At 43.6% G+C, this 25,118-nt stretch overlaps 1 protein-coding gene across 4 annotated transcripts in view; it reads left to right on the top strand.

Annotated features, from left to right (window-relative positions):
- The window catches only part of traf3ip1 (TNF receptor-associated factor 3 interacting protein 1), a 199,055-nt gene that overhangs the window by 8,176 nt on the left and 165,761 nt on the right, over nucleotides 1-25,118 (top strand). For all 4 annotated transcript variants that reach the window (XM_068035907.1, XM_068035906.1, XM_068035905.1 and 1 more), the window contains exon 2: nucleotides 21,502-21,570. In XM_068035907.1, the coding sequence (XP_067892008.1) occupies nucleotides 21,502-21,570 (69 nt within the window). The remainder of the gene's footprint in view (nucleotides 1-21,501; nucleotides 21,571-25,118) is intronic.

Below are 25,118 nucleotides of genomic sequence, written 5' to 3'. Positions count from 1 at the left end.
ACTTAAATTCACTAATAAAGGTATTGTGCTGACACTACTATTCTAAAGTATTACATTAAATAACAAGCAATTAATCCTACCTGTTTTTTCCACAAAGTCCAAGATGATCAGACTTTCACCTTTGTGGGCAACCATTAAAGCAAGCTGCGAGAGCTCTGACTTCACTGATTCACACCTTTGGGATGTATGTACTCATAACAGTATTGCTTTATTGTCCCACCAAGCTGTTGCCATGCTGAGCTGTTTATGCAGCATCCTAATCTCTCTTACAGGCTTGTTATTGTCCTTTAAAATGTGTAGGCTCTATCTGTAAGTGTCTTGTTCTTTACAGTTTGTTACAAAACAAGGCCTGTTATTTGTAAACTCAGCTAGTACATTTTTAACTTGCTGTACACAAGGCAAGCCTGATGGGAAGATAGTCTAGTAATAGTCAATGACCTAACATTCCCTCCTTTTGAACTTCAGTGGAACCACTCTTGGTCAATTTTCACTTTACCCATTAATTATCTTTCTGACCTCACCTTACAGCATCTTGGAGTTTACATTTGATTAACATTACTTTTACATAAGCACACAACATATGTATTGCTCCAATCATTCCTTTTGGCCTTATTTCATTTGTTGATAATCATCTGTGAGTTCCCCTATACTGCACACAGGCAGCTCCTTGATTTCATCTTTAATTTTGTAAGTGCTATTCATTATCAATGTCTGGAAAAGTCACAGTTTGAAAATCAGTTCAAAACCAAAACATGACTCATGGTATCTCAAAATAATACACATACTTATTTATGCATATCTAGAGAAAACAATAACAAAACTTAAAACAGGATATGTTAATTGAAAAGGCATTGAGTAAAATGGTTCATATGCTTGCAACATCAAAGACAAGACTACAGAGGGTTAAACTACCTAGAGCTCCGTTAAACATTTGTAGGTCAGCAAAGTTCCGCACATTGTCGCACACTTTCCCGCTCAGGTGATTAGATTAGATTAGATTAGAGATACAGCACTGAAACAGGCCCTTCGGCCCACCGAGTCTGTGCCGACCATCAACCACCCATTTATACTAATCCGGCACTAATCCCATATTCCAACCAAACATCCCCATCTGTCCCTACCACCTACCTATACTAGTGACAATTTATAATGGCCAATTTACCTACCAACCTGCAAGTCTTTTGGCTTGTGGGAGGAAACCGGAGCACCCGGAGAAAACCCACGCAGACACAGGGAGAACTTGCAAACTCCACACAGGCAGTGCCCAGAATCGAACCCGGGTCCCTGGAGCTGTGAGGCTGCAGTGCTAACCACTGCGCCACTGTGCCGCCCCACAGATATTGGAGATCCCCACGTCAATGCCTATTATATCCTTTTTTTGCTCCTCCTACGATTTCATCACCATTTGGGAAGTTTGGTATATGTCATTGAGGTCATGGTTCTGGATCCTGGTCCTCCTCCCTCTCTCTATCATGCTTGCTAACAGCCTCCGCTAGTTCTCTAGAGTTTACCTCTTCCCATGAAGAATTACTGCTCTTGCTATCTTTTTGCTAAGTGAGGTTACTGGTTACCTTTTTTTTGCTTTAAACTCTCCTCCAGCTCCTGTATTTTCTTCTGATAGCATCAATGATCTCTGTGTCTCCACCACTATGTCAGTTCTCCTGTTTTTGTTTGAGGACACCACTTAAGGCACTGCTTAATTCCTCTACCCTTTGTTCCAACATCTTGTTTAAATTCTTCTGTTCTTTTTGCTTTGCCTTACATGCTCCTATTTTCTGGATTTCCTTTCACCTTCAGCTTGAATATAATCTACTGATGTGACTGAGATCATGCTCTCTTTGGCTTTTTGATCTATTGGAGTGTTTTAAGGTTTTGATGCAATTGCTATCTCTTTGGGTATTTTGCTCTAATTGAATTGTCCACTCTCTTGCAGCGATTGCTTGCTGCTTCTAATTATTTCTTTATATTTATTACTTGCTGTCCTTACCAGAACACAACCACAGATTTACAATTTTTCTTTTTTAAACACTTCTCTTTGGTTAGTATTTTAGCTAACTCCTCAAGCTGTTCTTGATTCAGCAGGCAAAAAACACAGGAGATGCACAACCCTACCGATTTTTCCACATCTTTTTGCTTTGTAGAACATAAATACTCTGCACACGCCATTCTCGTTTCTTTTACTTGTGAGGTTGGCTACTGTCTACAAATCGATCACAACCAAATAATCCCTTCTGATTTTTGTTTACTTAAGGGTTAGTTATCATTTATAACTCAGTCACAACTAAATATTCCTTGAAAGTCTCAAGCCAGAATCAGTCAGTCACTTAATACTTATTTTTAAAAACACAGGCCCATTCAGGGATGCCAGTTTTAGTGGATTTCCTGTGGTTATGGTTGCAACAAAGTTTGATTAGTTCTGCAGCTCTAACCTTCACATGACTCAGCCCCAAGTGGTAGCAAACAACAAGCTTTAATTATACTTTGACTAATAACATATTGTTTTTATATAGCTGACTTAGTGGGGTATTCCAGACCTTAGAGCCTAGCTTAGAGCTGAAGGCATGGCTACCAATGGTGGAGTGATTAAAATCGGGGATGCACAATTGGAGCTACAGAATTGGGGAAAGGGCAAGGTCATGGTTCAGCTTTAGACATTTGCCAAGTAGAGGGATGAAATTGGTGGCTTGGGAATGGAGTTTGTGCTGAGGAGAGAAGACGTTTGTTTCAGTCTTCCCAATCTTTCACTGGAGGAATTTTCTGCTCATCCAGTACTGTTGTCAGGCAAGCGGTGTGAAAAATTGCCGACAGTGGAGGGGTTGTGAGAGGAAATGGTGCAGTCGAGCTGGATATTGTCACTGTACATGTGGACTCTGTCATTCTGTTCACTGATGATGTCGCTGAGGGACAGCATGATAATGATAAACTGGAGAGGCCAAGGATAGATCCTTGGAGGACTCCAGATATAATGGTGCGGCAGCAGGAAGAGAATCCATTGCAAGTGGTTCTCTGGCTACGATTGGATAGGTAAGAATGGAACCACTGCAGATGGTCCAATTTTTAATCCAGTGGAACAAGATCCTACCTGTCTGATTCTGATATTACATTATTTTATGAATATGCTCCTAATACAACAACAATCTCAATTTATATAGTGCCTTTAATGTAGACAAACACCCCAAGGTGCTTACAGGAGCATAATCAGACAAAATTGACACTGAGCTAAAGAAAGAGATGCTAAGAGGGGTCACTAAACGTTTGGTAAAAGAGTTAAGTTTTAAGGAGGGTATTAAAGCAACACATGCTAGGCAGGAGAAGAGGTTGAACAGATTCCACTTTCACCATCTCCGATGTATCCTCGGCATTTCTTGGCAGGACAAGGTCACCAGCTCACTGGTTTGGAGTATCCTAATTCTGTCAGCATACACTCATTAAGAAGTCAATGACATCTGCGATGGCTCGGCCGCATTGATCGGATGGATGACAGCTGTATACCCAAAGACCTGCGGTACAGTGAACTGGCAACTGGGTCACAACCTGTTGGGCGTCCGTGCCTTCACTACAAGGGCATCTGCAAGCTAGATATGAAGATAGCGGACATTGACACAGACAACTGGGAAAAAGTTGATGTTGGCTGGAACCTCTGGAGGCTGACTGTTTGGAGGGGTATCAGAAGAGGTAAGGAGGCATGGAAAGCTCAGTTGGCTGAGAAGAGGGCCAAGAGAAAACGGAAGCCCGCGAATCCTGCCTACTGCCTTCATCTGCAGCAAGTGCGGCAGAGACTGCCATGCCAGAGTGGGGCTCCTGAGCCCCACCAGGTGATGTTTAACACAGATTTGACCACCAAGGTGCAAACCAAGAAGGGAGGCTGACAGTATTAAAAGATGAGAGAAGTGGAGAGATAGAATTTCAGAGCTTGGGACCTCGACGTTTGAAGCACAGTCACCGATGGTGATGCAAAGGAAGTGGATAGATTACTTCTAATAGTTAAAATATTGTAGAAGTTATATTGTGTTTTGCAATGAGCAATCACCAGATAATTATGGATGAGTAAGGCCGTGTGACCTATTTTAGTTCATCCATCTTTACGTTGTAGTATCAAGATGCTTATTTAATGATTCCAGGGCTTTTTTTTCTACTACTTCATCTGCAAGTTGATTGCATGTGTTGATCACCCTGTAGAGAACTTCCTGATCTATCAGACCTAAATTTATTTTTTAACTAACTTGCATCTTCATCCTAGTTTATAGTAACATTCTAGATCTAGCTTTTCCACACTAATTTATATACCTTTAAGATCATGCCTCTTTTTCCTGGCTGAAAGCCCAAGTTTCTTGTGAAGTTTCAATCAGCTCAAATCTTTTACACTAGAGAACAGCCTCGGATTCTTCTATGAACTGCCTCCAGTTCTTGAATCTTTTCATTGGTTCTCTGCAACCAGCACTGAACACAGTACTTGAGGTGTAGTCTGACCAGAGCATTGTACAATTTGATCACAACCTCCTCTGACATATTTCCGTATTCTTTTAACTTTATTGATTACTACTCTGCATTAGTTGAGCGTGTTGAGTTTATGAAGAGTCCTAAGTCTCTCTGAACTTAGCAAGTTCAGCATCAATCAGAGAATCTGTGTCACCTATCTTTTCTTCTTCTTATGTGCACTGCTTTACACTTGTCTTTTTAGCCACTGTATTTTGTCAAACGTGCTTTGTAATTTCTGAGCTGCCACCTTCAATTCCATTGACCGCACCTCCCCAGTTTGGGATCATCTTCAAGTTTGACTGGTTTGATTGAGCTTCTGAGTACGAATCATTAATATAAGTTAGAAAGAGTAGTGGTCCCAACACTGTCCCTTCCCATCCCCAGTATAACTCCTCTAACAAATACCTCATGTTTTCTACTCTTCAGCCAATCTTGTATTATCCATTCTCAAGATTTACCGTGGATACTCATAGCTTTGAACTTTGTTAATAGCCCTTCATGAGGCAAAATTTTCCCCTTTGCAGGAATATGGATAATCAAATTTACTTTGAATAATTGATTCCATTACTTCACACTGAATTGAAGTTACAGTAATGGGTCTATCACACCTGGCTATCACATCTTTTGAATATGGACATGGTGTTAGTTTTTGCAGCCTACTACTAATTGTCAGTGTAGGTTTTTAAAGCTTATCTGAATAGCTTTTATATGCAATCAGTTTTTCACATTCACTGCAGCCTTTGATCAAAAATGTGCAGATTATTATTGCTGTGTAATCGCTCAGTTTATGCACAATTGAACATGAATTAAGCAAACCTTGTCCTGTTTAGTTCATCGATAATTCATCTATCCTTGAACAAAATAAGAGCGCGTATGTTCTTTCATCATCTCCCCTATAGAGTTCGAGAGTATAAAGTAGGGAGATAATCGCTCCACAACCCGAGCTAGAGATGTGTCTGCATTTAACCATGCTCGTAGCAATATGAAGACGTTGCACATCCAAATACAACAAATGGTGGGTCACTATGTTTCTACATGCTGAAGTATGAAAAACATTAAAATTTTTGAATGGAAAATACCATTTGTTTGCAACATGGTTTGTGATGGTGGTATGTTTTTACAGTTGTCAGTGCTTTGTTCAATGGGCACCTAATGGAAGCTTTCTGTGAAATCTCTCTTCTACCTTGTCCATATTTGTGTGAGGAGTGGGCAGTTTTGATACTGTTTGTTGCTGCTAAGCAGCTGCACCAGGTCAGACACTAACATCTAGAATTGTGAACCAGTGTTTAATGCACAACATAGCTCTTGAGAGATATTGGCTACCCTGGTACTTTTCTTTTGAAAAGAAATGGGTCATATAATAGAAGAATTTAAAACTGAGGGATTTAGAGAATGTGGATTCAGATAAGTTTTCTATCTGGCATAAAATTCAAGAACGGGTTATATTTTCAAATTATGGTCACAAAGGAAAAAGCAGAAATTTGGGCAAATTTATTTGCAGTATAAAAACCTGTAGAACAGATTTGCATCAAAGAGTAGTAAAGCATGAGAGCAATACAGGGTTCTAAAAGAGACAAGACAAGTTCCTGTCAACACATAAAATTCAGGAGCATTAAATTTTAAAGTATATCAAAGTAATCTTGTGGGATGTTGGATGGGTAGATGGACCAATGGTTTATTTCTTACTGACATTGTTGTAATATTCCAAATTTTTAATCCTTGGTTCAGTAAGTTGATATCAGCTGGGACAACAGATAAATCTGCCTCTGGGTTAGGGAACGAAGAGTTGTCATTCCAGATCCTCATTACTGTCCAGCAAGTATGCACCTGTCTAGCAAGGACAGGGTTGGGCTTGGTTATAATGTACCCAAGGTCAAATAGCCTGCTGACATTCACCTTCGAGACTTGCTACTGAATAACAAGAACTAGGAGCAGCAGTAGGCCATTCGGTCCTTCAAGTCTACACTACCATTCAATACAATCATGGTTGATCTATATCAACTCCACCTTCCCACACTATCCCCATATTCCTTATTCTCTTAGTATCCAAAAATCTGTCGATCTTTATCTTGTATGTACTCAATGATGTGCATTCACATTCTTGGGTAGAGAATTGCAAAGATCGCAACATTTTGAGTGAAGAAATTTCTCCTTATCTCCAGTCTTAAATGGCTGACCCCTTAGTCTGAGTCCGGAACTCCTGGGGGGGGGCGGGGGGGCGCAGAGGTATGTGCACAAATCGTTGAAAGTAGTGGGGCAGGTTGAGAAAGCAGTTACTAAGGCATACGGGATCCTGGGCTTTAAAAATAGAGGCATAGAGTACAAAAGCAAGGAAGTTATGGTGAACTCGGGAGAAGACCATTCGGCACCTCAAGCTTGCTCTGCCATTCAATAAGATCATGGCTGATCTGATTGTGTCCCTAATTCCACTTTTCTGCTGGCCACCCATAACCCTTGACTCCCTTGTTGATCAAAATTCTGACTAACCAGTAAACAGTCTTAAATATATTCAATGACCCAGCCTCCACTGCTCTCCAGCGAGTGATTCCAAAGATTAGTGACCCTCTGAGTGAAGCATTTCCTCCTTATTTCTATCTTAAAAGGGAGACTCCTTATTTTGAAACTGCGTCACTAGCTCTCGATTTCCCCATGAGGAGAAATGTCCTCTTGGCATCTATCCTGTCAAGCCCATGCAGAATCTTATACATTTCAATAAGATCACTTCTCATTCTTCTAAACTCAAATGAGTATCAGCCCAATCTGTTCAACCTTTCCTTATAAGACAACCCTTTTATCCCAGGAATCAGCTGAGTGAACCTTATCTGAACTGCTTCCAATGTAAGTATATCCTTCCTTAAGTAAAGAGACCAATACTGTACATAGCACATTAGGTGCAGTCTCCTCAATGCCCTGTACAGTTGTAGCAAGACTTCCCTACTTTTCTACTGCATCCCACTTCCTGTACACTAACCTTTTGTGATTCATGCAAGAGGACACCTCTGTATCGCAGCATTCTCCAGTCTCTCTCCATTTGAATAATAATCTGCTTTTCATTCTTCTCAACAAACTGGACAACCTCACATTTTCCCACATTATACTCCATCTGCCAATTTTTTTCCCACTCACTTATTTATATCCCTTTACAGACTCTTTGTGTCCTGCTCACAACTTGCTTTCCTACCTATCTTTGTATCGTCAGCAAATGTGGTGACAATACACTCGGTCCCTTCATCCAAGTCGTTAGTATAGATCGTGAATAGTTGAGGCTCCAGCACTGACCCCTGTTGCAGTTTTCCAACCTGAAAATGCCTCATTTATCCCAACTCTGTTTCTTGTTAGCATGGACTTCATTTCCCTCTGACCCCATCCCTTCTCCTAATCTGACCGCTTGCTGTGTATTCACAATACCCTCTGACATTTCCATTCTGCTGCTTGATCTGTACTCAATGGACTCTGTTTTATCCCCTTATACCCCTACCTCAAAGACTTTCGCGCTCGGCATGATGTTGAGCCCTTCGTCCGTTCCCTACGCCTGCAGGCTCACTGCGTTGATCAGGAGTCTTCCCCCTGTTCAGCAGACCCGTTCACCTGCCTCCAGTATTCTCCCTCCACCTGGACCCCTCCCTCTGCCCTGTTAGCCACTCTTGATCTTTTCATTGAGAACTGTCGGCGTGCCATTGGCCGTCTCAATTTCTCCACTCCCCTTGCTCACTCTAACCTGTCTCCCTCCGAACATGCTGCACTCCGTTCTCTCAGGTCTAACCCTGACATTGTGATCAAACTCGCTGACAAGGGTGGTTCTGTTGTTGTCTGGTGTACCTTACAGAGGCTGAGCGCCAGTTCTCAGACATTTCTTCCTACCACCTCCTGGACCATGACCCCACCACCGACATCAAGCCACTGTCTCCAGGACAGTCACTGACCTCATCTCTAGACATCTGCCCTCTACAGCTTCCAACTTCATAGTCCCGCAACCCCACACAGCCTGCTTACCAAAATTCACAAACAGGACTGACCTGGGAGACTCATCGTTTCAACCTGTTCCTGCCCCACTGAACTTATTTCTTCCTATCTTGACTCTATCTTTTCTCCCATGGTCCAGTTTCTTCCCACCTACATGCGTGACTCTTCTGACATCCTACGTCATTTAGACAATTTCCAGTTTCCTGGCCCTAACTGCCTACTCTTCACTATGGGTGTCCAATCTCTTTACACCTCCATCCCCCACCAGGACAGTCTGAGGGCTCTGCGCTTCTTTCTTGAACAGAGACCCAACCAGTCCCCATCCACCACCACCCTCCTCTGCCTGGCTGAACTTGTTCTCACATTGAACAACTTCTCCTTCAACGCCACTCATTTCCTTTAAATAAAAGGTGTTGCTTTGGGTACCTGCATGGTTCCTAGTTATGCCTGTCTTTTTGTGGGATATGTCAAACATTCCTTGTTCCAGTCCTACTCAGTCCCCCTTCCCCAACTCTTTTTCCGGTACATTGATGACTGTATCGGTGTCGTTTCCTGCTCTTGCCGCAAACTGGAAAATTTCATCAACTTTGCTTCCAATTTCCACCCTTCTCTCACCTTTACATGGTCTGCCTCTGACACTTCCCTTCCCTTCCTCGACTTCTCTGTCTCCATCTCTGGGGATAGGCTGTCTACTAATATTCATTATAAGCACATCGACTTCCACAGCTACCTTGATTACACTTCCTCACACCCTGCTTCCTGTAAAGACTCCATTCCATTCTCCCAGTTTCTCCATCTCCGACGCATCTGTTCTGATGATGCAACCTTCCACAACAGCGCTTCTGATATGTCTTCCTTTTTCCTCAACCGAAGATTTCCTCCCCACTGTGGTTGACAGAGCCCTCAATCATGTCCAACCCATTTCCCGCACTTTTGCCCTCACCCCTTCCCCTGCCTCCCAGAACCACGATAGGGTTTCCCTTTTCCTCACTTTCACCCCACCAGCCTCCACATCCAAAGGATCATCCTCCGCCATTTCCACCAACTCCAGCGTGATGCCACCACCAAACACATCTTCCCCTCCCCTCCCCTGTCGGAATTCCAAAGGGATTGTTTCCTCTGTGACACCCTAGTCCTCCATTACCCCCAATGCCTTGTCCCCTTCCCATGGCACCTACCCATGCAATCGCAAAAGGTGTTATACCTGTCTTTTTACCTCCTCTCTCCTCCCATCCAAGGGCCCCAAACACTTCTTTCAGGTGAAGCAGCGATTTACTTGTACTTCCTTCAATTTAGTATACTGTATTCGCTGATCACAATGCGGTTGCCTTTAATTCGGGAGACCAAATGCAGATTGGGTGACCGCTTTGCAGAAACCCTCCACTCAGTCCGATAGCATGACCCGAGCTTCCAGTCGCTTGTCATTTCAATTCACCACCCTGTTCTTATGCCAACATTTCTGTCCTTGGCCTGCTACAGTGTTCCAGTGAACATCAACACAAGCTCGAGGAACTGCACCTCATCTTCCGATTAGGCATTCTACAGCCTTGCGGACTCAACATTGAGTTCAACAATTTCAGAACATGACTGGCCTTTCTTTTATTATATTTTATTATTTTTTAACCATGTGTCTGCTTTAAACTTGGTTTTTCATGTTTATGCTTTTGGAAAGAGCTGTTCATTATTCTGCCATTAATGCTCTTTGGACTGATGCTTTGTCTCTCACCACAACCATTAACACTCCCTTTGCCTTTGTCCCATGACATCTTTGTCATTTAATCTCTCCTGCCCTCTGCCCTATCACACACTTTCCCTTTTGCTCTCTTCTATTTCCTCCCCACCCCCTTCACTTGCTTAAAACCTATTTCATTTCTAACCTTTGCCAGTTCTGATGAAAGGTCTCAAACCTGAAATGTTAACTCTGCTTTTCTCTCCACAAATGCTGCATGATCTGCTGAGTATTTCCAGCACTTTCTGTTTTTATTTCAGATTTCCAGCATCTGCAATATTTTGCTTTTATTTGGATCAATGACCTTATTTAACAATTTATCTTTTTATGGGGGGGAAGCGGGGAGTGAGCGGCCGGAGAGCGGGATGGCACTGAAAACTCAGAGTTACGCAGGGTGTGCAGCACTGTCAGAGGTGCTGTCTTTCTGATGAGACTTTAAACGGTGCAATGTTCTCCGTGTATCAAACATGTCCGTTGTGTGCTGCCATGGGTGGAAGTTGTTTTTCTGTGATAAATTGAGCAGCACCATCTTTAATCCTGGCAGCAGCCTGAATGTCGCAGACAGTGCGTTTAAGTGGATTGCTAGTACAATGCCACCTAGTGGTTGTGTTTTCAGCAAATGCAGCCGTCTTTCAATGTCCAGTCTGTCGGCAAGTTACTGTTATGGAGTGGGATGTCTCTGACAGCGATTTCTGGATTTTCGCATTTAAATGCACTTGTGCAGTCACAGACGTTGCTGTCCGATTTACTGCATAATAACACTGAGCGCTATTAGCCTCACCGTTGTTATTGACCTAAAATCTGGACCATAATTTTCACGAGGGGAGGGGAAGAAATTAGCAAATAAGATATGGTTGAAAGTTGGATTGTAATAATAGCTATCAGTTTTGTGCTTTGATTTGATCTGTACTGAATCTGTGGAGGGTATTTTGAATGCTATATTTAAATCCAACTGTTTAAAGATGCATTACATCAAGTAGTTGTTTGTGTCGCCTGTCTGATCCATCTCTGTAAATGGATGATATCAATTACATTTGAACTCATTTGTTTGCATTGGTGTTACCAGGCAATTGTTATCAACTGTGCAAAAGCTTTCAGTAATGCTGAAAGGAGGATTTGAAATGAAGCAAATAAACATATTAATTCACCTGTAGGTTCAATTTTAAACCCTGGAAACAGAACTTTTTAACTTGAACATTTTATCATAAGTGTAAATATTAGAGAAAACCAGGTTTTTGTATCAGATGTCATTCTTTCCCAGGGCTCAAATGAGCTGGGAGCTTAAGACATGAGGTGAAGTGTGTAGAGCAAGAAAGGCCAGAAGAGCGATGGCCACAACAGATAAGAGACCAAAGAAATTGTCATGTGGGCTGAAGGTGCGAAGTGTTGCATATCAGAGTTTTGTTTCAGTATTATACCTTGTCGAGGAGTGTGAGGGAGGTTATAGAACAATCTTAATACGGATATAGGAGCAACATTCAAGACTTGGGCTTACTTGAAACACAATTTCTGTCTCCATTTTTGTAATGTTTACTTTTTTTTCTCTTGTAGGTATTTGTCCATCTGCTGTGTTCCATGCACCCTTTCTCTGAATTACTTATTTTGTCATTATGTTTACATTGCTATTTGCACACCCATGTGTTCAATATTCACTTGGTTATATGAACAGTTTTCTTTAGTGATTTAAAAAATATTGTCTATCAAGACCATTGGGAAATCTGTCAACATTTTAGTTTAGTTTAGAGATACAGCACTTAAACAGGCCCTTCGGCCCACCGAGTCTGTGCCGACCATCAACCACCCATTTATACTAATCCTACACTAATCCCGTATTCCTATCACATCCCCACCTGTCCCTATATATTTCCCTACCACCTACCTATACTAGGGGCAATTTATAATGGCCAATTAACCTATCAACCTGCAAGTCTTTGACATTGCTCCTTCAGCTTGCATTACTTTATCATTTCCTTAAATGTCTTTGTATAAGATGGCATATCACAACTTTTTGGTATTTCTTTTATTCGTTCAGTGGATGTGGGTGTTTGCTATGCCAGCATTTATTGCCCATCCCTAATTGCCGTGGAGAAGGTGGTGGTGAGCTGCCTTCTTGAACCACTGCAGTCCTTGGGGTGTTGGTACTCCAACAGTACTGTTAGGAAGGGAGTTCCAGGATTTTGACCCAGTGACAGTGAAAGAATGGTGATACAGTTTCAAGTCAAGATGGTGTGTGACTTGGAGGGGAATTTGCAGGTGGCGGTTTTCCCATGCATCTGCTACCCTTTTCCTTCAAGGTGGTAGAGGTCGCAGGTTTGGAAGGTGCTGTCGCAGAAGCCTTGGTGAGTTGCTGCAGTGCATCTTGTAGATGGTACACACTGCTGCCACTATGTGTCGGTGGTAGAGGGAGTGAATATTGAAGGTGGTGGATGGAGTGCCAATCAAGCGGGCTGCTTTGTCCTGGATGGTGTTGAGCTTCTTGTTGGAGCTACACCATCCAGGCAAGTGGAGAGTATTCCATCACACTCCTGACTTGTGCCTTGTAGATGGTGGACAGGCATTGGGGAGTCAGGAGATGAGTTACTCATCACAGAATTCCCAGCCTCTGCCCTGCTCTTGTAGCCACAGCATTTATGCGGACAATTAAACAACTAATTGGAGGAGGTGGTTCCACAAATATCCCCATCCTCAATGATGGGGGAGCCCAGCACATCAGTGCGAAAGATAAGGCTGAAGCATTTGCAACAATCTTCAGCCAGAAGTGCCGAGTTGATGATCCATCTTGGCCTCCTCCTGAAGTCCTCAGCATCACAGATGCCGGACTTCAGCCAATTCAATCAACTCCGCATGATATCAGGAAACGACTGAAGGCACTGGATACTGCAAAGGCTATGGGCCCTGACAATATACCGGCAATAGTACTGAAGACCTGTGCTCCAGAACTTGCCGTGCCCCTAGCCAAGCTGTTCCAGTACAGCTACAACACTGGCATCTACCCTGCAATGTGGAAAATTGCCCAGGTATGTCCTGTACACAAAAAGCAGGACAGCTCCAACCCGGACAATTACCGCCCCATCAGCCTACTCTCAATCATCACAATAAAGTGATGGAAGGTGTCATCAGCAGTGCCATCAAGTGGCACTTGCTTAGCAATAACCTGCTCAGTGACGCACAGTTTGGGCTCCGACAGGGCCACTCAGCTCCTGACCTCATTACAGTCTTGGTTCAAACATGGACAAAAGAGCTGAACTCAAGAGGTGAGGTGAGAGTGACTGCCCTTGACATCAAGGCAGTATTTGACCGAGTATGGCATCAAGGAGCCCTAGCAAAACTGAAGTCAATGGGAATCGGAGGGGAAACCCTCCACTGGTTGGAGTCATACCTAGCGCAAAGGAAGATGATTGTGGTTGTTGGAGGTCAATTATCTGAGCTCCAGGACATCACTGCAGGAGTTCCTCAAGGTAGTGTCCTAGGCCCAACCATCTTCAGCTCCTTCACCTTCCTTTCAATCATAAGGTCAGAAGTGGGGATGTTCGCTGATGATTGTGCAATGTTCAGCCCCATTCGTGACTCCTCAGATACTGAAGCAGTCCGTGTAGAAATGCAGCAAGACTTGGACAATATCCAGGCTTGGGCTGATAAGTGGCATGTAACAGTTGCGCCACACAAGTGCCAGGCAATGACCATCTCCAACAAGAGTGAATCTAACCATCTCCCCTTGACATTCAATGGCATTATCATCGCTGAATCCCCCACTATCAATATCCAAGGGGCTACCATTGACCAGAAACTGAACTGGAGTAGCCATATAAATACCGTGGCTACAAGAGCAGGTCAGAGGCTAGGAATCCTGCAGCGAGTAACTCCCCTCCAGCCTCCCCAAAGCCTATCCACCATCTACAAGGCACAAGTCAGGAGTGTGATGGAATACTCTCCACTTGCCTGGATGGGTGCAGCTGCAACAACACTCAAGAAGCTTGACACCGTCCAGGACAAAGCAGCCCGCTTGATTGGCACCCCATCTACAAACATTCACTCCCTCCACCACCGACGCATATTGGAGCAATGTGTACCATCTACAAGATGCACTGCAGCAATGCACCAAGGCTCCTTAGACAGCACCTTCCAAACCCACGACCTCTACCAACTAGAAGGACAAGGGCAGCAAATGCAAGGGCACACCACCACCTGCAAGTTCCCCTCCAAGTCACACACCATCCTGACTTGGAACTATATCACCGTTCCTTCACTGTCACTGGGTCAAAATCCTGGAACTCCCTTCCTAACAGCACTGTGGGTGTACCCACACGGACTGCAGCGGTTCAAGAAGGCAGCTCACCCCCACCTTCTCCAGGGCAATTAGGGATGCGCAATAAATGCTGGCCTAGCCAGCGACGCCCATGTCCCATGAATGAATTTTTAAAAAATGTGGCTGGTCCAGTTCAGTTTCTGGTCGATGGTGACCCCCCAAGATGTTGATGGTGGGGGATTCAGCGATGGTAATGCCATTGAACGTCAAGGGAAGATGGTTAGATTCTCTCTTGTTTGAGATGGTCATTGCCCGGCACTTGTGTGGCGCGAATGTTACTTGCCACTTATCAGCCCAAGCCTGGATGTTGTTCAGGTCTTGCTGCATCTGTACATGGGCTGCTTCAGCATCTGAGGAGTCGCGAATGGTGGTGAACATTGTGCAGTCATCAGCAAACATCCCCACTCTGACCTTCTGGAGGGAAGGTCATTGATGAAGCAGCTGAAGATGGTTGGGCCTAGGGCACTACCCTGAGGAATTCCTGAGTGATATACTGGGATTGAGATGATTGACCTCCAATAATCACAACCATCTTCCTTTCTGCTAGGTATGACCCCAACCAGCGGAGAGTTTTCCCCCGATTCCCATTGACTCTAGTTTTCCTAGTTTCCTTGATGCCATACTTGGTCAAATGCTGCCTTAATGTCAAGGGCAGTCACTGTCACTTCACCTTTGGAGTTCAGCTCTTTTGTCCATGTTTTGGACCAAGACTGTAATGAGGTCAGGAGCTGAGTGGCCCTGGCGGAACCCAAACTGAGCGTTACTGAGCAGGTTATTGCTAAGCAAGTGCCGCTTGATAGTGCTGTTGACGACCCCTTCCATCACTTTGCTGATGATCGGGTGTAGACTGATGGGGTGGTAATTGGCTGGGTTGGATTTGTCCTGCTTTTTGTGCACAGGGCATATTTGGGCAATTTTTCCACATTGCCAGGTAGATGCCAGTGTTGTAGCTGTACTTGAAAAGCTTGGCTAGGGGCACGGCTCTTTCTGGAGCACAAGTCAGTACTATTGCCAGAATGTTGTCAGGGCCCATAGCCTTTGTAGTATCCAGTACCTTCAGCCGTTTCTCAATCACGCGGCACAGTGACGCAGTGGTTAACACCACAGCCTCACAGCTCCAGCGACTTGGGTTCAGTTCTGGGTACTGCCTGTGTGGAGTTTGCAAGTTCTCCCTGTGACCTCGTGGGTTTCCGCCGGGTACTCCGGTTTCCTTCCACCGCCAAAGACTTGCAGCTTGATAGGTAAATTGGCCATTGTAAATTTCCCCCAGTGTAGGTAGGAGAATGGTAGGGAATATGGGATTAATGTAGGAGGGGATGTGGTAGGGAATATGGGATAAATGTAGGATTAGTATAAATGGGTGGTTGATGGTCGGCACAGACTCGGTGGGCCGAAGGGCCTGTTTCAGTGCTGTATCTCTCTGTGACTATGACATGGAGTGAATAGGATTGTTTGAAAACTGGCATCTGTGATGCTGGGGACCGCAGGAGGAGGCCGAGATGGATCATTCACTTTGCACTTCTGGCTGAAGATGGATGCAAATGCTTCAGCCTTATCTTTTGCACTGATGTGCTGGGCTCCCTCATCATTGAGGATGGGGATGTTTGTGGAGCCACCTCCTCCTGTCAGTTGTTTAATTGTCCACCACCATTCACGACTGGATGTGGCAGGACTGCAGAGCTTAGATCTGAAATGTTGGTTGTGGGATCGCTTAGCCCTGCTTAGAATTCTTACAAGTGAATATGTTGCTTTTTTATGGAATTATTACAGTCTGGATGAAGACTTCACAGTTCACAAAAGAACAATGACTTGCTTTTATGTAGCTCTTTTAATACAAAATAATCCTAAAAGATTACACAGATAAGTGTGTACAAAATAAGTGGAGCCAGAGGAGTAACCAAAAGTTTGGTCCAAGACACTATCAGGTCCTGCCCTCATCTGCTGAAACTGCTCAGATTTCCAGAATCATCCTGGAATGCAGAGATAACCCCCGGCTTCTTTACTCTACTGCAAGCTGTCTTCTTAAACTCCTCTCCACTGTCCCCTTTACCCTCACCTCCAACATTAGTGCGAGGAGCTCATCATCAACAACAATAACTTATATTTATATAGTGCCTTTAACATAATAAAACATCTCAAGGCACTTCACAGGAGCATTATAAAACAAAGTATGACACTGAGCCACATAACGAGATATTGGGTCACATGACCAAAAGCTTAGTCAAAGTGGTATGTTTAAGGAGTGCCTCAAAGAAGGAAAGCGAAGTAGGGAGGGAATTCTAGAGCTTAGGGACTAGCCAACTGAAGGCACGGCCGTCAGTGGTGGAGCGATTAAAATCAGGGATACTTGAGTCCAGAATTAGAGAAATCTTGGGGGCTTGTGGGGCTGGAGCAGATTATAGAGATAGGGAGGGACGAGGCCATGGAGGGATTTGAAAACCAGGATGAGAATTTTAAAATCAAGGTGTTGCTTGACCTGGAGCCAATGTAGGTCAGTGTTACGGCCAAGGTGGGGAGTGGGGGGTGGGGGGGGGGGGGGTCACAGTTTGCCCCTCTTGCCCTTCCTCTTATTTGATCGCAGCAGGGTTTATTCCCTTCAGTGTTTATTCCCTTTTTAAACAGTGGTTGTGCTTACCACCTCAGCGAGTGTTTTACCTTTTCCCTTTAATGTGATCGTGAAAGCACAGGTTTTCTTGAGTTTAAACAAGAAAGAGGTAAGTTTATTATACTCAACAAGCTAAACCCGATCTAAAATAAGAAAAAATACGCTAAATATTCACGCACACATTCACAAGAGGATCGCACACACACACAAATAGGTTACAAAGTGAAAAGTAGGTTTTTTGCTTGAATTAAAGTCCAGAATAAATAAAAGTTAAATACACCGTCTGAGGTTGGGTGATTTGGTGGTCTTCCGGATGGAATTGTTTTCTTGAAATCTTAGCTGCTCAAGGTGCACTTTGTGGCTGGCCCACTTTGCTCAGGGTTTTCTTGGAGGCAGAATTGTCGGTGGCTCTCTTTCCCCTGGTCTTAGGCTGGGAAGGTCCACAGTCGCAGATGGTTTTCAAACTTGATGTTTTCTGGAGAGAGGAAGAGAGAAAGAGAGAGCGAGTAAGGGAGGTACACAGCCTTCTCTGCTGCTGCACACTCAGTTACTGCTTGTCTCTTGTGTGTAACAAAACTCCCAGTTTTCACAGCCTGTGGAGATGGTCACATGGTTCTCTCAATCTCCTTTGTTTTTAATGAAGTCCAAAGTCTAAAACCCAAATGGTATTGTCCGTGTTTACCCCGTAGAGGGACATCTCCATTCGTGAATGCCTCAAGATGACTTTGAATGTCCTGCTAACGAGGGTGATATGGATAATCTACTCAGTTAGCCAAAGCATTGTCCTGGCTGTGCTTCTTGTTAGACTTTCCAACCGATTAATTAACATTTCTCATTTGGCATATTGTGTTTTCTTGACATCAGTGAGCCCAGAAGTGATAGGTGAATGGGATTTGGTGCAAGTTGAGGCATGGACAACAGAGTTTTGGATGACCTCAAGTTTACAGAGGGTAGAATGTGGGAGATCAGCCAGGTGTGCATTGACATAGTCAAGTCCAGAGGTAACGAAGGCACGAATTAGGGTTTCAGCAGCAGATGAGCTGAGATGGGCGAAGTCGGGCGATGTTAACGGAGGTGGAAATAGGCGGTCCTAGTGATGGTGTGAATATGAGGTCTGAAGCTCATCTCTAGGTCAAATGTGACACCAAGGTTGCGAACAGTTTGGCTTAATCTCAAACTGTTGCCAGGGAGAGTGATGGAGTCAGTAGCTAGGGAACAGAGTTTGGAGTGGGGACTGAAAACAACGGCTTCAGTCTTCCCAGTATTTAATTGGAGGAAATTTCTGCTCATCCAGTACTGGATGTCGGATAAGCAGTCTGATAGAAACATAGAACATTAAAAAATAGGAGCAGGCGTAGGCCATTCGGCCATTTGGGCCTGCTCCGCCATTCAAAAAAGATCATGGCTGATCATCTAATTCAGTACCCTGTTCCCACTTTCTCCCCATATCCCTTGATCCCTTTGGCATTAAGAAATATATCTATCTCCTTCTTGAATATATTTAATGACTTGGCCTCCACTGCCTTCTGCGGTAGAGAATTCCACAGGTTCACCACCCTCTGAGTGAAGAAATTTCTCCTCATCTCTGTTCTAGATGGCATACCCCGTATCCTGAGATTGTGATCCCTGGTTCTGGACTGCCCAGCCATTGGGAACATCCTCCCTGCACCTAGCCTGTCTAATCCTGTTAGAATTTTATAGGCTTCTATGAGATCCTCTCTCATTCTTCTAAACTCTAGTGAATATAGGCCTAGTCGACCCAATCACTCCTCATACGTCAATCATGCCATCCCAGGAATCAACCTATTAATCATCTTTGCGCTCCCTCCATGGCAAGAACATCCTCAGATAAGGAGACCAAAACTGTACACAGTACTCCAGATGTGGTTTCACCACGGCCCTGTGTAACTGCAGGAAGACATCCTTGCTCCTGTACTCAAATCCTCTTGCAATGAAGGTCAACATACCATTCACCTCCCTAACTGCTTGTTGCACCTGAATGCTTTCAGCGACTGGTGTACAAGGACACCCAGGTCTCGTTGCACCTCCCCTTTCCCAATCTATCATCATTCAGATAATCTGCCTTTCTGTTTTTGCAACCAAAGTGGATAACCTCACATTTATCCACGTTATACTGCATCTGCCATGCATTTGCCCATTTGATAGTTTAGCAACTGTGGAGGAGTCGAGAGAGGTAGTGGTGAGATGGAGCTGAGTGCCGTCAGCATACATGTGAAACTCATGCTGTGCTTTCAGATTATGTCACTGAGAGGCATCATGTAGATGAGAAATAGGAAAGGGCAAAGAATAGATCCTTTGGGGATACCAGAGGTAACACTATGAGATCCGGAAGAGATGCCATTGCACATGATTCTCTGGTTCCAATTAGATAGATAAGAATGGAACCAGGTGAGAGCAGCCCAACCCAGGTAGATGACTGTGTAGAGGCATTGGAGGAGGATGGTATGGTCAATTGTGTCAGAGGCTGCATGCAGACAGGTCGAGAAGGATGAGAAGGGAAAGTTTACCTTTGTCGCAGTCACATTGGATGTCATTTGTGACTTTGGTACGAGCTGTTTTGGTACTGTGACAGGGGCAGAAACCTGATTGGAGGGATTCAAGCATGGAGTTCTGGGAAAGATGGGAGCAGATTTGGGAGGCGACAACACGTTCAAGGGCTTTGAAGAGGAAAGGGGGATTGGAGACAGGGCAGTAGTTTGCAAGGGCGATGGGGTCAAGGGTTGGTTTTTTGAGGCGAGGGGTGATGATGGCATGGACTTCTTTGTCGCTAAGATCAAGACCATCTGATCAATTGTCCCTGCCGTGTCCTCCCTTCCACTAGCCTACCTGGCCAAACTTCCTCTAATGCCCCCGCTGCCCTTGCCCTAAACTTGCATCTTTCTCCAGCTCCTTTCCTATTTCCCCTCGTGCTCTCTCTGGGTTCAGTTTGTCCATGAGATCCACCTCGACCTATTCCCACTGTACTGCTGGCCACCCAACATTCTCTTGTTATCCCATTTTGTTAACTGTTCTCTCTCTTCAAGTGTTGTCCCTCTCTCCTTAAAAATCTGCTTTTTTTTAACCAAGCTTTTGGTCACCGGACCTAATGTGTCCTTGTGTGGCTTGGTGTCATTTTGTTTTATAATGCTGCTTTGATGCGCCTTGGGGCAATTTATTGTGTTAAAGGTGCTATATAAATATAAGTTGTATACAAAATTATGAGGGGCATTGATAGATTAGATAGGAAGAAACTTTTTCCCTTCGCAGAGGGATCAATTTCCGGGGGCGTAGATTTAAGGTAAGGGGCAGGAGGTATAGAGCGGATTTGAGGAAAACATTTTTCACTCCGAGGGTGGTTGGAATCTGGAATGCACTGTCTGAAGAGGTGGTAGAGGCAGGAACCATCACAACATTTAAGTATTTCGATGAGCACTTGAAATGCCATAGCATACAAGACTGCGGGCCAAGTGCTGGAAATGGGATTAGAATAGGCAGGTGCTTGATGGCCAGCACATACACAGTAGACTGAAGGACCTGTTTCTGTGCTGTATGACTCTATAAGTTGTTGTTGAAGTGAAAGGTTTTTGAGGGGATTTAAAAAAAAGAAATGACAAGAGGTGGAGGGAGTGGAATTTATAATAAGTCAAAGATGATAGTTATGGTTTCAGCGTTGAGCTGGAGGATTTTAAGGCTTGTGCCAGACTGGAGGGCAGATGATCAGTTTGCCAGCATGGAGGCAGTCGCAGAGTCATGAAATGGTGGAGAGGTGTAGCTGGGCTACAATAATCATTAGCATACGGGTAGAAGCTGTGATTCTACGTCTGTTGATGATGTCGCTGAGGAAAGTGTGTAGATGAGGAGGAAAGAGAGGGAACAAGGATAGATCTTTGGGTGACACTTGAGGTATAGGTATTTGTGTGTAGATGAAGCCACAAATGAAAATGCTCTGACTATCTTTGGATAAGTAAGAATGGAATGATGATCGAAGTAAGGGCAGTTTCATTAAGCTGAGCACTAAAGGAGAAGTGTTAGAGAAGAATGTCATAATCGCTGTGTTGAACACTGGCAAGAGGTCAAGGAGAGATAAAGTGTGTTCACACAGGATTTCATTCGTGATTTTGGTTAGGTCTGTTTTTTAGCTGTTAGAAGGATGGAAACCGGACAGGAAGGATTTGAACATGGAGTAGTGGGAAAGAGGGGCATGGTACTGGGAGGTGACAACACATTTATGGACCTTGAGCAATTTTTGATTGGGGATGTTTAGTGAGAATGAAAGGGTTGAAGGTGGGTTTATTGAAGAGGGAGTGAGGACAGCAGTTTTGAAAGGGAAAGAGCCTGGTCTCTGAGGAGGACAAACTATTGATATGAGTAATAGTTGAATGAATATGTGTTCGAATTACTCCTCTTTTCTATTTATAGGTTATAAGGACCACTGGGTTTTTGAAAGGACTGTTTACAGAGTTTGAGATGAAATCTGATAATGTCAAGGTAAGTGGAAATTAATTGCATACGTTGAACAGAGTTTATATAGGAGGCTGCTTAGATTAAATCATAAAAAAAAATCTCTAGTGCAGTATAATTGACATGAGGGTTAATTCACCAATCTCGCATTACCAGTGGGGAGGCATGCGGGCAAGAGATATGGCTACAACATTGTCGAGCTGATCCTCTCACCTGTGGTTGGAAAAATGAGAGTGCACAGAATTGGGAGGGAGCCCTTTATCTTGGTTTGGAAATTGGTTGGGAGGTAGGAGACAGAGAGTGTGGAGAAAGGGCATGTACTCAGATTGACAGAATGTGGTAAGCGGTCTTCCGCAGGGACCTGTTCTGGGGCCTCAACTTTTCACCGTATTTATTAATGACTTGCATGAAGGATGTTTGCAGATGACACTAAATTAGGAGGGGGTATAAGTAGTTCACATGGGAGCAGGAAGTTACAAGAGGGCATAGACAAGTTAAATGAGTGGGCAAAACTAAGATAGATGGTATTTCATGTGGGCAAGTGTGAGGTCATCCACTTTGGACCTAAGAAAGGTAAATCTGAATATTTTTTAAATGGTGACGCTAGGAACTGTAAAGGAGCAAAAATAGTTGGGAATCCATGTAAACAAATCATTTAAAGCTAGTTGACAGATACTTAAGGCAATCAAAAAGCTAATGGAATGTTGGCATTTATCGCAAATCCAGCTTCAGTTGTATAGAGCCCTTGATAAGACCCCATCCAGATTCAGTTTGGGCACCACACATTGAAAAGGATATATTGACCTTCGAAGGGGTGCAGTGCAAATTCACCAGAATGGTGCTGGGGTTTGGAGGGTTAACTTATGAGAACAGGCAGCATTAACTTGGTTTCTGTTCTCTTGAGTTGAAAAGGTAGATGGGTGGTTTAAACAAGGTCCTTAAAATGATAAGGTTTCAATAGACAGTTTCAATACAGAGAAACTAATTAATCGTGGGGTGGGTGGTGCATAATCTTAAAAGTAGAGCTGGGCCATTTAGGAGTGAAAACACTTTTTCACATAAAGGGTAGTGAAAATCTGGAACACTCTTCCTAAAATGCAATACTGGGTCAATTGAAAGGGATATGGAGTCAAGAAAGATAAATTGCTAACTTCAACAATTTGAAGAGGCCTTTAGTGCTACCAAAGCCTATAACCAGCACCCTGCACCCCCCACCCCACCATTGTAACCAAAGCACAGGACTGCCTATGAATTTTGCTAAGCTCTATTATTCCTCTCCAATAATGCTCCACAGTGGATACTTTTCCTCCAATATTTGCATCTTGCCATGTATCTTTTGTTTTTAAATATGGACAGGGATGCAAAATACTTATAAAGACTACTCATTTAAGGTTTATACAGAATAATGGATATAAAGTTGTGGAATTTAATCCCCAAAGCAATGGAAAATAATTCCCAAAATATTCAATAAAATGGAATTTCACTTTTATCAGCAGTGTAAATCACTCTTCCTAATGTTATCCCCTATGTGGTGTAAATGCCCTGCTACAAATTTCAGACCTATCCCAGTTATTCTGTCTGGTTAGTTGTTAGCCCTGTAAGCATTCCTCATGATTAGGAGTTTGTCTTCACTGCCCAATATCTAGATAGTATGGCCCAAGAGGTCTAACAATAAAGCCTCTTGCTATCATAGACTTGATATTATAATCTGCTGCATGTGTTCTCTCTCATATTTCTTCCAAAAGGTTGACTTCATGAAACTTTAGTAAGACAAGACCAAATACAAATTGTAAATCTGCTTTCAGTAAGTGACAATTCAGAGCCCCAGAACTCACCCTACTCCAATTAATTTCCATCTTCACAGATGCTGCCTGACCTGCTGAGTATTTCCAGCATTTTCTGTTTTTGTTTCAGATTTCCAGCATCCACAGTATTTTGCTGTGGATCCCACCTTGTAAATAAGAAATATAATAAACTGCACTTACCCTGTTCCAGTTAGAAAGCTAAACAGCACATGCTGTTGGTTAGCTCAATCACTGAATCAGACCATGGTTTGGTCTGGGACTTGGCTGTCTTCAACAGGGAGACTGGTCATGGCCTGACTGCTTTTCTCAGCAGACATTACCAACTGGACAAGATGATGTGTTTCTCTCTTTTGTTGACAATGAGCACAGAAAGTTGAGGGCTGCTTGTACTCACAGTCAGCCTATTCAGGAGTTGGTCAGTAGTGCTGCCAATGGAGGCCTCCGTCAACTAACAGTTGATGTGAATGCAGGTATTCCTATCCATCTGACATCTCAAGTGTGAATGGCTTCTGGAAGTAGTTGAAACATGGGCCCAGAAATTGCTGGAGAAACAATGCCGAGTTTGCAGCCTGCCATTATTGGTGTGTTCAAGAAAAAAAACAATTTGTGGCAAGGTAAGGATAAGGCATGAGTTTCGAATAGCCACAAATTGCTGGACAATTTGCAGGGGTCCAACAATTGCCTCATAAAAACAGGGGCTCGCTATCAACCTTCCCAAGAATGTCAAGAAATTGCTGCATTTGTGCCATAAATACGAACTAATCTCACTGTCGTCATTTTGGATTGGCAATTCATGGTGTAAAGACACTGTTCATGACATGATTTATGGTCCTGACCGCCATTCAATCTTGGAGGCCCAGAAAGAGAAAAATAAAGCTGTCGAGTGTCACGCCAGCAGGTAATTAATTGCTCAGAATGTTTCTAATTTTAATTTTTCTCTTTTTTATTTTGTGTTTCTTTTTACTTCTCTCTAATCTGCTCTTAAACCTCTCTACCTAATTTAACTCGAATTCACACTATTTCCTTTGCTGCTGTTCACTCAGTTTCTTTTTATTTATTTTATTTTATTTAGAGATACAGCACTGAAACAGGCCCTTCGGCCCACCGAGTCTGTGCTGACCAACAACCACCCGTTTATACTAACCCTGCAGTAATCCCATATTCCCTACCACCTATCTACACTAGGGGCAATTTACAATGTCCAATTTACCTATCAACCTGCAAGTCTTTGGCTGTGGGAGGAAGCCGGAGCACCCGGCAAAAACCCACACAGTCACAGAACTTGCAAACTCCGCACAGGCAGTACCCAGAATCGAACCCGGGTCCCTGGAGCTGTGTGGCTGCGGTGCTAACCACTGCGCCACTGTGCCGCCCTGTATCTTTAATTGGTTAAAGAGCTAGTCCATTGTACCTGATGTTCAGGAGATCCCAGATGCCTCATTGACATTGGCATGTTATCAGCTTGCATTTGCAGCAATTTGTAGCGCAAAAATAATACGATCTGAAGGGTGAGGTGAAAAATCCAATCTGTGTGATGCGCAGCTGCAAGAATTTCTGGGCCAGGATATTGAACCAGCTGTTGTCTCAGATTGTTAAGGATAATAGTTTCAATGTCTGCTCATTAACTTGTGGAAGAACCTGTTAACATATTCTTCGTCACATAGAATCCAGCAGGTTACTTGCTTATAAACCTGAGCCATTTTTGGAAAAACATTTAACTTAAGATCTATGCTTTAATATAAATTATACATCGATCCCTCTGGCCAAATG

The sequence above is a fragment of the Heterodontus francisci genome, chromosome 7, assembly GCF_036365525.1.
Source record: "Heterodontus francisci isolate sHetFra1 chromosome 7, sHetFra1.hap1, whole genome shotgun sequence".
In the NCBI taxonomy this organism is placed as follows: Eukaryota; Metazoa; Chordata; class Chondrichthyes; order Heterodontiformes; family Heterodontidae; genus Heterodontus; species Heterodontus francisci.
This window is presented reverse-complemented; position numbering and strand designations above follow the sequence as displayed.